We start from the raw sequence: 11472 nt of genomic DNA, 5'->3' as shown, positions 1-11472 counted from the left end.
GATTTAGCGCGTATTTGAAGCTTCCCATGTCAACACAGCCTTTGCTATCCATACGACCAGATCTCTCGTTTTGGGCTAACCAGAAGCGTGCAGAAGAATTGGGGAAAGAGCTGCATTTAGGTTCCTGGCCCCCCCAAATATTTTGACTATGGATACTGCAGGTCAATCTCAAAAGTTGCGTAGCGATTGCATGACTAAAAAAAAAAAAAGCTTGGTAATATATAACTAGCCTAACAATGATCGATGAAAGGCGAGAGCAGAGGCGGAGCTTCCCGCAAAGACTCATCGAGGAGGCGACTGCGGGGCGGAAGAGGCGGTGCACTGGTGTGCGCTTCTGCCGGCGGAATAGGAAGAAGTCATCGCCGGCATGGGCCGCAAGAAGAAGCGGCGAGATGGGACTGCGGTGCTCCGGAGAGTTGTGTCTTTCGATGAGAAGAGTCGGCGGTAAGTGCGGGAGAGGAGGAAGACGCTTGCCCGACTAGATCTACCGCTGGCCCCTCGCTGGCCGTATGCCTCGGTGTGCAGATCCCTCCCGTGGGAAGGAGCCCACAGCGTGGAGATTTACCGGGAGGCTCTTTGCATGGCGAGAGAAGAGTTAAAGCTGAACAGGGATGCTTGCTGCAAGGTTCAGACACGTGTTGCTTTACCTCAGAGGTTTCCAAACTTGGCAACTTTAAGACTTGTGGACTTCAACTCCTAGATTCTGGAAGTTGAAATCCACAAGTCTTAAAAGTTGCCAAGTTTGGGGATGCCTGCTTTACATAGAATGGGAATGGGAAGGGAAGGGAATTCTGTATTGGCCAACTGTGTTTAGACACACAAGGAATTTGTCTTGGTGCAAATGCTCTCAGTATACATATAAAAGAAAAGATACATTTGTCAAGAATCATAAGGTACAAACAACACTTAATAATAGTCATAGGGTACAATAAGCAATCAAATATTAGGAAACAGTCAATATAGATAGTAAGGATATAAGCGACAAAGTTACAGTCATACAGTCACAAGTGGGAGGGGATGGGTGATAAGGAGTGATGAGAAGATTGGTCGTAATAGTAGTGCAGACTTTGTAAATAGTTGGACAGTGTTGAGGGAATTATTTGTTTAGCAGAGTGATGTCATTTGGAAAAAGACTGTTCTTGTGTCTAGTTGTTCTGGTGTGCAGTGCTCTAAAGCGTTGTTTTGAGGGTAGGAGTTGAAACAGTTTATGTCCGGGATGTGAGAGGGTTCTAAATATTTTCACAGCCCACTTTTTGACTCATGCAGTATACAGGTCCTCAATTGAAGGCAGGTTGGTAGTAATTGTTTTTTCTGCAGTCCTAATTACCCTCTGAAGTCTGTGTCTTTCCTGTTGGATTGCAGAACCAAATCAGACAGTTATAAAGGGGCAGGTGGGCAGTTTGAGCTTTCTGATTTGGTGCAGAAAGAATATTCTTTGCTCTATAGTATAATGTTTTTCAAACTTGGTCACTTTAAGATGAGTGGACTTCAACTCCCAGAATTCCTAGCCAGTGGCCAAGTTTGGAAAACACTGCTTTACCTTACTAGAAGTTAGTTAGTATACACGTGCAACAATGTATGCATAATGAATTTATTTACAAAAGGGGCAACTTGCTAGAATTTCTGAATTCTCTTCAAAGTAGATTTTCCCTAATGTCATACCTTCCAGTTGGTTTGGATTCCAGAACCTATTCAACAGCTGGCTGAGAGTGATGGGAGTTGCCCTCCTCTTCATCTGGGCGACATCAAGAAAGTGAAGGAGTCATGGTTTCAAAACAATCCACAGAATAGTTAACCAGCTCTTCAAAGAGTAAAATCCAATTTTTGTTCTTGTGGTTGACATTCACAGTTACTTCTTTATTCCCTTGGCCATTGCCTCTTCATCCTTCTTGCTTAGGACTATATCTGAGCTACAGATATCCAGGCATGCTTCAGATAGTAGCTGGAACAGATATGGATTTTTTTCAGCTTAAGAGGGAAATAGAGACGTGAAATGTGTGGAGCAAGAAAGTCTGCTTATCATTCTGTCTCGATTGGGTAGACAAGCTAAGATAAAATGGCAAGTAATGGGCAACAGTTACATTGCCAAGAAAACTAGCCCACTTAGGGGAACAGAATCACACAAGGCTACCTGGATATTCAGAATTATAAATAGTTCTCGGTTAACAACTGCCCAATTTAATGATTGCTCGGTTATATAACTGCTGAAAAAAGTAGTTTTATGACTGGTCCTCACTCAATTGTTGCAGCATCCCATAGTCATGTGATCACCATTTGTGAGCTTCAATCAATCAAAATAGAGCTGGAAGGGACCTTCTTCTAGTTTAACCCTCTGCTTAAGCAGAAGACCCTATACCAGGGGTGACAAACTTGCATTGTCATGTCATCATGTGACGTATTGCAACTTTTTTCCCCTTTGCTAAAATGGGGGTGGGGGTGGCCAGTGTGTGATGCATCCAGCCTGCAGGCTGCAAGTTTGACACCCCTGCCCTATACCATTTCAGACAAGTGACTACCCAGGCTCTTCTTAAAAACCAAACACTGGCGTCCAGCAAGCAGAATCAATGGAGAAGCCAGCAGGAAGCCAGTCATATGATGCCAGGCTTAACCTTGAATGATTCACTTTATGCATGGCAGTGAAAATGATGTAAGTTTGTGATGAAGGGTAGCCATATCCCCTAGCAAAGGAGTTGCTGGTCCCAATTGCAGTTGTTAAGGACTACCTTAGGCATAAAAAAAAAATCATAACTTTCATACTTTATGGTTATCCAATCTGTTCTGCAGGGTAATCTTAACTTATTGTTGCCTATTATACTGTGTTTATTCTTTCCAGGGAGTTCTTGACAGGGTTTCACAAACGTAAGGTTGAGAGGAGAAAAGCAGCTTTGGAGGAAATAAAGCGTAAACTGAAACAGGAAGAAAAGAAGATGAAAGAAGAGGTATGATTTCATCTGAGATCTGTTTGGGAAATGGAAGGCTATAACAGCTGCAAAAGTAAGGCAGAATTGTTTCCTTCCAAAAATGACTTTTTTCAAACATTTTGGATAGCTGCCTTCATTTTTGCCTTTTATTATTGATACTCCAAAAATGTATTTTAGCAAGCTTATCCTCGCCATTTTGACTCCACTCTAAATATGTTATACCAGTGTATTACCAAATTAAACTGACCTTACAAACAATAAAGACATAGGTGCTTGGAAATAAAATGGAGTACCTCCAAGTGTGACTCATATTTTTAGGCAAAGATTTTGTAGGGAAAAAGAGAGAGCTTTGCTTATGGCACCATGGTTTAAACTGGCTTGTTTTAAGGGAGATTCCAGATCTTGTAGGCTTTGATAGTGTAATATTATAGAGTAAATTGAGTTTGGTAAGTTAATATAGAAATACCACACAGTACCAAAATTCTACCAAATGCAGTACTATACTACCGTAGTAGGAAGAAATAGTGCATTACTTTTCATTGGCAGGATTTAACTAGCAACTTGAATGAGGCAATTTAGGAGATGATCTGAAAATTCTTGGAATATCTAGTTGTTTGCTTCTCTTGTAGAGACATAAAGAATACATGAAGATGCTGAAGGAGAGAGAAGAAGCCTTAGGTAAGTGTCCTATTTGAAGATGTAACCTAGCCTAGAATCTCAAAATGTATAAGATGACAACTTAGAGAACAGAAGGCTTATCAATACAATTTCTTTAAGGTTAAATGAATATGAATCATGATTCAAACTATATCTTCATTTAATCTCTGTTAATATATTAGTTTTTCTAATCTATAATCTTTAGCACACTTTTACTAGGTGTTGTTTTCTGTATTACTCAGTATGATTATGTTTAGGTCACTGTTGTTAATCACAGATAGTTGGAAGGAGACAGAGATTCAGTGCTGATTTTTTGCTGCACTGTGTAAGCTTTCGGTCTTTAGAAGAATGGTTACTATATGGACTTTCTGCTAATGCCAGGATTGAAAATATGATGTTTTATGGATTTATTTATAGATAAGCAATGGGATATGAGATGAAGAAATTTGTAAAGGGTGAAGAGTCGTTAAATTTGTTTACATTTGCAGTGATGAAGATTGGAAGGAATTTTTTTTATATTCCTACTCTTCTCTTTTTTCCTCTTTCCTTCTTTCATTTCCTTGAAGAAGCTTGCCCATCACTGGCAGAATTATGTAGTAAATAATGATGATTATGTGGCAAATACAGATAACAAAAGAACCTGCTTCATCTCTTAAAATATTCCAGTTTAAAGTTATGGAGGTAGAGGCATCAATTGTCATTAAACCACATACAGTATATAAAGGAATAATAGAATGTAATGGTAGCAGGACTAAACAGTCTAAGCTTAAAGAATTCCTCCCATAAAGTTTTCATTTAGAATATAGATGCCATTCTTCAACAGAGTGATTGAAGAAACTGCCTTTACACAAAAAATTATCACTGTACTTATGTCATCTTCTCAGAGGAAGCTGATGAGTTGGAACATCTAGTGACATCTCAAACAGAATCGGTGAGCTATGATCACCCAAACCATACGGTTACCGTTACTACCATCAGTGATCTGGATCTTTCTGGTGCTCGTGTGCTAGGGCTAACTGAGGTAATATATCTGTCTTTTATTCACTTGTTTGTTCACTTGTTAATTTAACAAAAAATATTTATATGTAATTTTTATATGGCTGCCCAACTCACAAATTCAACTCTAGTTGACTCTCCTAGGTGTAAAAGGCAGACTAGTGAACAACAATTGTAGGACCGTACCATGCAATATAAAGTGGCACAAAAACATAATATCTCAACATCCGAAACCTTTTGTTTCAAACGGGCTCATCCAACATCTTACTTTGTGTGTGTGTGTGTGTGTGTGTGTGTCAGGTTTTTAAAGTCGTACAGAAATTCAGGAGGGAGGGAGAGTGAACAAGCCCACAGCTACTCAGGTTTGTTTGGGTTAAGCCAAAGTTTTTACCTCCCCATCTAAATCCCCAAGGCTCCCTGACACAGAGAATCTGAAGGTATTGTTTGGTCAGCCCAGGATAAAGATGGAAACCCACATACCATTAGCATACTGACTAATGATACTTAATCCCATGCCAATGGATAACCTCCCCCAGAAGACGTGTTTGGGAAATAACTTGATTTTAAGTTTCTAGTCCAGATCGTCATTAGGAATCAATATTGACTGGGAAGCACAAAAATAAAATGTGCAAAAGGGGCTTGGAAGAAGAGCCCAGGACTGCTCAACATCCTACAGTGTGGAATATGGCTGAGTGGGTATTAATCTGTTAACTCCACAGCCATAGTTTGATACTTTAATCACTATGCACTATGCAATGGGTATAATGCAGTTTTTCAGGCTAATTCTGCTAACTGCCAGCAATTCAGTTCCCACCTGTTCAAGGTTGACTCAACTTTCCATCCTTCTAAGGTCAGTAAAATGAGGACCCAGATTGTTGGCGCAGTATGCTGACTGTGTAAACCACTTAGGGCTATAAAGAACTGTGAAGTGGTATATAAGTCTATTGCTATACTACACATTTCTCACATACATATATTTGTGCATCCAAATATGCAAGATCCTAGTGTTATGTTTGAATATAATGTCTTTTGAGCTGTTATTCCCAAAGTTTATGGAAGGGAAAAGCTTGCCTGAATCCAGCTAGAAGCCAAATTCCGAACCATAATTTATGGATTACAGTTCACCACTGTGCTAAATGATTGATGCCAAGTTTTGGCTTTACATGTTTGTGTTGATTGCTATTATTCTTTAATCTAAAGTGTTAGCATTTAATCTTAATATTTTGCTTAGAAAATTAAATCATGTTTCTAGTTGCATGTCTAGATTTTATTGTGGTGTTCTTTATTAGCTCATGTGCCTTCTTTTTAGAACGAAAATACTGACCTGGAAGGAGAAGACGCCTTGAATACATGTACATTGCCTAAGAAAGCTAGAGATCCTCTTCTGTCTGAGAGGTATTGCAATTGTGTGACTTACTTTCAATTACCAAATCATTCAGAATGTCCCATCTGTTCTCTGAAGATTTGCTTAGAGATTATTCTAACACTGAGTGGAGAGTAAACTCTGTTGAATTTAAAGGGCTTTTGTTCTGAGTAGATACATATGGGATGCGCTGTCAAGTTATGTTAAATAGAAAAAGTAGAGGTAAGTATGATACGGTCAGGTGGAAGTAGGCATAGAGGATTATGTGAAAATATTATTTATATATAACACTTTATATAAAGATATTACTGTCTGAGAGAATAAACCGCGTAGGGACAAGAAAGGAGCTTCCCCCAATGGCTACCAGCATTCAGGCGTCCCGCGAGTAAAGATAACACTGCCTGAAAAAATTCCTTTCACAGAGGCAGCCAGCCACCTCAGTGATCCCTGGCTAACGTGCCATCCACTAAAAAAACAAAACTGTCTGAGTTAGGAAGAAATGTGACTGAAGAGTCTTCTCACTGCTGGTTCTTTCTTATGATAGACTTTCTTTAGAAAGTATACCAATATTCCTATACCTACCCCTTTGTCTATGTAAATATATTTCTCCCACCAGACAAATAAGTTAGTTTTTTAGTCCTTTTAAATATATTGGAAATTTTATTTTTGTTTTTACAGTTCCTGTTCTCCCTCTAGTTCTAAATTTATTGCTGCAGAGTTTATTTACTCAATATGGATTGATTTGTTATCTCTTAATAGTGCTGCAATTTGTATTGTTTTGTTTAATTTTTATAATCTGCCCAGAGAATTTCAGGTGTACAGTTTTTCTAACGCATGTAAAAATAAAATAAAGGAGATGAGGACTGACAATTCTGTAAATAACAGGAACATTCAAGTCAGAATTAGTCCAAGGAGACTATTTTTTTCTTATCTGTTTACTGTCTCTCTTTAGAGCTTAGAATTGTCTTTAGATATTCAAACATCCTAAAACTGGATGGACATACATAGCACTGAGCTGTGTTTATAATCATGATTTCTTAAATAAACCACTATAATACAGTTGAATAAACCAGTATAATACCTTTGACCAATGAAATTTTCATTTTATGTCTGTTCAAAGACATAATGGCTTCGGAAAAAGTTATAACCTATACTTGCGCATCTCTAGGGTTGCATAATCTCTAGGGTTGCATAATCACAATTCAGGAGCTTGGTAATTGCTTCATATTTATGACCAGTTGCATAATCCTGTGGCATATTAATCATGATTTGCAGCCTTTTTTGTCAATTTCCAGCCAAAAACGCCCATTGGGAAAGCTGGAATTGCTTAACTGTAATTATTTGTTTAACAACTACTTAAAAATTGTTGGAAAATCAGGTCCAATTTGACTTACAACCTCAACAATTTAACGACAAATATTCCAGTTCCAATTGTGGTTGTAAGTCAAGGACTACTGGTAATTTGAAAACCACAGCAGCCATGTTTACAAGGAACATAGGTGAGGGTGAATAAACCTGAGAATTAAAAGCTAGCTTTTATTTTTTTAAACTAAGAAACAATCATTATTTTCTTCTCTTATCCACAGAATTTCTTCCCTCACTGCTTCTCTGCATTCCCGTACTCAGAAAAAGAGGAAAAGAAAACAGATCAACCACAAACAAGGGATAAAGAATAGAGGCCAAAACACAAGAACAGGACGAACGAGCAAGTCTCAGCGCCGGAAAATGACAGGCAGGAAGAGACATGTCCAAGACTGAATAGCTGACACATGGACTATTAAACTCTACTAATTGGCTTGGAGGAAGATCAGTGTTATGTGAACACAGTCTTCTACTCAGGATCTCTCATTCAACTTCCCCTTATTTGGGTGGACAAAGGCCTTTTTTTCCAGAGAGAGATTGGATCCCTGATTAATATCATGTTTCCCAAGACTGAGGAAGGCCACATTTATAATTGCATTTTAATTTTTATCCCCATGCAGTATCATTTCATGTATTGGATTCAGATAAAGAAATAAGTATAAAAGAGTAGCCATGGACAACCAGGTGTTCTCCACTTGTTGGGACAAACACCCAAATATTGTGCAACACATCTGTCAAGTATGAAGTTGTCTAAGACTGGCACAGATAATAGCAATATTTTCTTCTTGCACATTGTTTTACTATTATTCATATTAATTTTCATCTCTTGAGGAAGAAACAGGTTTCTCATAAATCCTGGTGACACATGCCAACATTTACACCACTACTCATAAACAAGCATTGAGGATAAAAGTAGTTGTTAACTTTTTGAATTGTTTTTGCTCTCGCGGCAAAACAGAACCTGCCCCCATTCCCAGTAGGTCCAAGGAGTAACTTACCAACGCTAGCAAGAAATGAATCTATGGAAGCAGTGACAATGAATCCATATCTATGCTTAAAACCCCATACTTGATCTATTAGCTGTCAGGGACTTTTTTAAAACGACCAGGATCCAAATGTTTCTTTAGGTAGATCCATAACTGCATTTTTTTTTTCTGAAGAAGTCCTCTCTCAAAGTGTTGGCTCTGTGTCTGAGCATCATTTAATTACAGTACATTTAAATGTCAGGCATCTGCCATTTTAAATTCCTGAATTAGATCTCCAGATCAAAAAGAATTATTGGATGTGCAGCAAAAAAACTAAGGAGCAGGAAGAGGATTTTCTGTATTATGTTCTAACAGCAGCCTGGAAAGCTGGGGAAACAGCCAATGCAGATGCTGTTGCTTGTGCCCTGGCAATAATCACACCAAGCCAGAATATTTCTGATCTATTTGTAATTGGTTACAGAGCTCAGAACAACAGCGAAAGAATGCATTATGATGGGGAAAACAAAGGAGGGGAAAGGGGGAGAGGTGAGACCTGGAGGTCAAGCTATATATGTCTCGTGACCTCAAGTCATGTGAAGACTTTGAAAGGCATCACTTGTCTTGCTGGATAAAGTATTTTTTTCTCCTTGTCTTTGAAGGCTAAATGCCAGAAGCACTAGGTTCATGGCAGTTGGGTGGTTTGCTGTTTGGGGGAGGGGTGAGGGAAGAGAGTACGTTTTCTGATTTCTCAGCTATTGGAAAGCCCTCAAACAAACAAAAAAATAAGATGGTACAATCTTTTAAAGACGATACTTGCATACCCACATCCAACTTTGACAAATGTGCCCAGCTACTATCCTACATGGACTGGGATAGCGTAATGTCAGTGCTCCGTGCCCAAGGAACTTTTGGATTGGATTGCTGCAATTAATTCTTCATGAAGCTCTCTTGAAGTTAACCCAAAAGCTGTAACTGGTGCAGACTGCATCTGCCTAATTGTCGAGAGGGGTGGCTATAGTATCACACTAATCTTGAAAAGTGTCACATTGGTTGTGATTACTGAACTGTACTTCAAGTGTTGAGATTAATTTGTAAAATTATAAGGATCCAAATGTTTAAAAGAATATCTCCTTCAACACTGTCCAAAGCTTGCATTGCAACCAGGAGGGGAGGCCTTGGGGCGGTCCTATTAGTGGATTTAGTTAATAGTATGATGGCTATATTTTTGAAATTTTTGGAAAATCACGACTGCAAACTGCCCATCTCACTTTATGCCAGCAAGCTGGTTTTACTGACCACAGTCAGGAGTTGATGAATTTACAGTGTGTATGTCTCCCTCCAATATCATGTTGGAACATAGAATCTAACCATGCACAGAATACAGTTCATCAACAGGAACACATGTGCATCACCTATATTGGATACATAGCGTAAAATGAGTAGCTGCTAACACATTGAGTGGACTTTGGTCATGCAAAATACTTCAGCATTAAATGTAGTAGAAACAAGCATAAGAAATGAATTGTTAGCAGGAACATCATCTTGGAAATATTCCCTCAACGCTTTAAAACATATAGGCAGCCCACTGTCTCCAGTGAATGTGGTTAATGGGAATTAGTCCAAACATTTGGAGACCAGGTTGCTAACTTTGCTCTGAACTACAAACAACTGCCAGATAGCTCATCCCCACTTCTATAATGGGGATTGCAGGAAGAAAACACCAGACAAATGGGAGGGGGAATTTAGAGAGCCCTGCTGGATCAGACCAAGTTCAGTATCAGTATTCCATCAGAGGTTCAGTAATTAAGACATGGGGTTTATTATTAATATTCTCACCGGTTTCCAGTGGACAACAATGAAAGGGAGGTTGCCTTTGATCCTAATTTCCAGAGAGCATATGTACCTTGAAGTAGAATTTTTGCATTTCTTCCCTGCCTCCTTTGAAGATTCTCCCCCTCCACATTAAATGAATGTATAGACCATTCCCTATCCTGATGCCATCCAGATGTGTTTGGATTCTGGCTTCAGAATTTTCAGCCAGTATGGGCAAGATGTATGAAGGAAGGACTGGAGATGGCTGCTACAATGGTTGGTGTTCTTAGATTAAGTGGCTTATCTGATTTTGACTTTGTGTGTTGTATGAGCAGATAATGGTGGAATTGCTTGTAATGCTTTATGATAAGATAATTTTTCTCTGCTCCTATAGCATAGGATGGCAGGGTTTATCATTTGGCTTGCTACATCTGGGGGCCATCCATAATTACTGTATAAGTACTTAAATGTGCAACAGATTAGTTTTTCCTACTAATATGCAGAAGAGTAAGCTTGGGTGGTCTAGAAAGAAATGCATAAGCTTTGTTTTAATCAAAATTCCTCTTGTGTAGAAAGAAGAGAAACATAATCCTGATTAATGAAGATCCAACTACAGAGTGTTAAAGATTTTCAAAGGAGAGACAGATCAAGAGAAAAGGGAGAAGACATTGCTGTAAAGATAAATTGTACATGAGAAATGAAAAAAAAACCCACATATAATTGCGATAGAATCTCCTTGTCAATCAATATAACAACATATTGGGGATTGATTTATATCCCTATTAATGGGGGCAGCCATAGTGCTTCCTATCATTTTTCATCATAACCACCCAGTGAGATACATTATATTTGAAGTTTGTACCGAGGGGCTTGGGGAGGTTCTTCATTGGGGAGGTTAAAGTTAGTTGAGGTATCTGTTTTATATTTATGATTTCTATATTAGACACCAACCAGGTTGTTTTGAGAGGACGTTTTGTGGAACAAAAACTTATTGTACATGCATACAATAAGTTACTATGTACCTAAAAGGCTACAATGTTGGATCAGCAGCAAACAACATCCTGCCAAAAATATACTCTTGTGGTAGACTTGACCTAGAGCAGGATCCAGGAAAGTTGGCACATACTGCCATGGAAAAGAGAGATTCCAAAGAGGCTATAAACACGGCAAAAAATCAAGATGATCCACTCCACGCGGTGTCAAAGCGTGTGTCATTGTTTATGTGCGCTATTTCGCATTTTATCTCCTCATAGTGAAAAAAGACAGAAAGCATTTAAAAAAATAGTGGTTCGCCCGAAAGGACGCGTGCTAACTCTTGACAGAAAGCACGAAGGGGAGAAATCAGCCACACGCCCAATGACTCTGCAACGCGGGTTGTAATAAAATACTGGGAGAG

General features: G+C 38.8%; 1 protein-coding gene across 3 annotated transcripts; it reads left to right on the top strand.

Moving 5' to 3' along the window:
• Positions 1-283: 283 nt before the first annotated feature.
• On the top strand, positions 284-7976 carry NOL12 (nucleolar protein 12). 3 transcript variants are annotated; one of them, XM_087968336.1, is made up of 7 exons: positions 313-444; positions 2505-2647; positions 2834-2939; positions 3551-3599; positions 4463-4599; positions 5884-5969; positions 7524-7976. In XM_087968336.1, exons 2-7 carry the CDS (start codon positions 2631-2633, stop codon positions 7693-7695), a joined length of 567 nt encoding a protein of 188 aa, XP_087824462.1. In that variant the 5' UTR covers positions 313-444; positions 2505-2630; the 3' UTR covers positions 7696-7976. The 3 variants fall into 3 exon arrangements, with proteins under 3 accessions (XP_026550696.1, XP_087824462.1, XP_087824463.1); XM_026694911.2 differs by lacking the exon at positions 2505-2647 and having other exon boundaries at positions 284-444; XM_087968337.1 differs by lacking the exons at positions 313-444; positions 2505-2647 and adding an exon at positions 482-625.
• The last annotated feature ends 3496 nt before the right edge of the window (positions 7977-11472 follow it).

The sequence above is a fragment of the Notechis scutatus genome, chromosome 6, assembly GCF_049901735.1.
Source record: "Notechis scutatus isolate UNSWTSFEM ecotype Mainland chromosome 6, rNotScu1.2, whole genome shotgun sequence".
Lineage (NCBI taxonomy): Eukaryota > Metazoa > Chordata > Lepidosauria > Squamata > Elapidae > Notechis > Notechis scutatus.
Note: the sequence above shows the minus strand (reverse complement) of the source record. Positions and strands in the feature narration are given on the sequence as shown.

Excerpts from the sequence above, each read along its gene's own strand:
- NOL12 (XM_026694911.2), top strand. The coding sequence starts at position 368 with ATGGGCCGCAAGAAGAAGCGGCGAGATGGGACTGCGGTGCTCCGGAGA. Across the intron at positions 2,940-3,550 it reads AAAAGAAGATGAAAGAAGAG|AGACATAAAGAATACATGAA; the intron begins GTATGATTTCAT and ends CTTCTCTTGTAG. Across the intron at positions 3,600-4,462 it reads GGAGAGAGAAGAAGCCTTAG|AGGAAGCTGATGAGTTGGAA; the intron begins GTAAGTGTCCTA and ends TCATCTTCTCAG.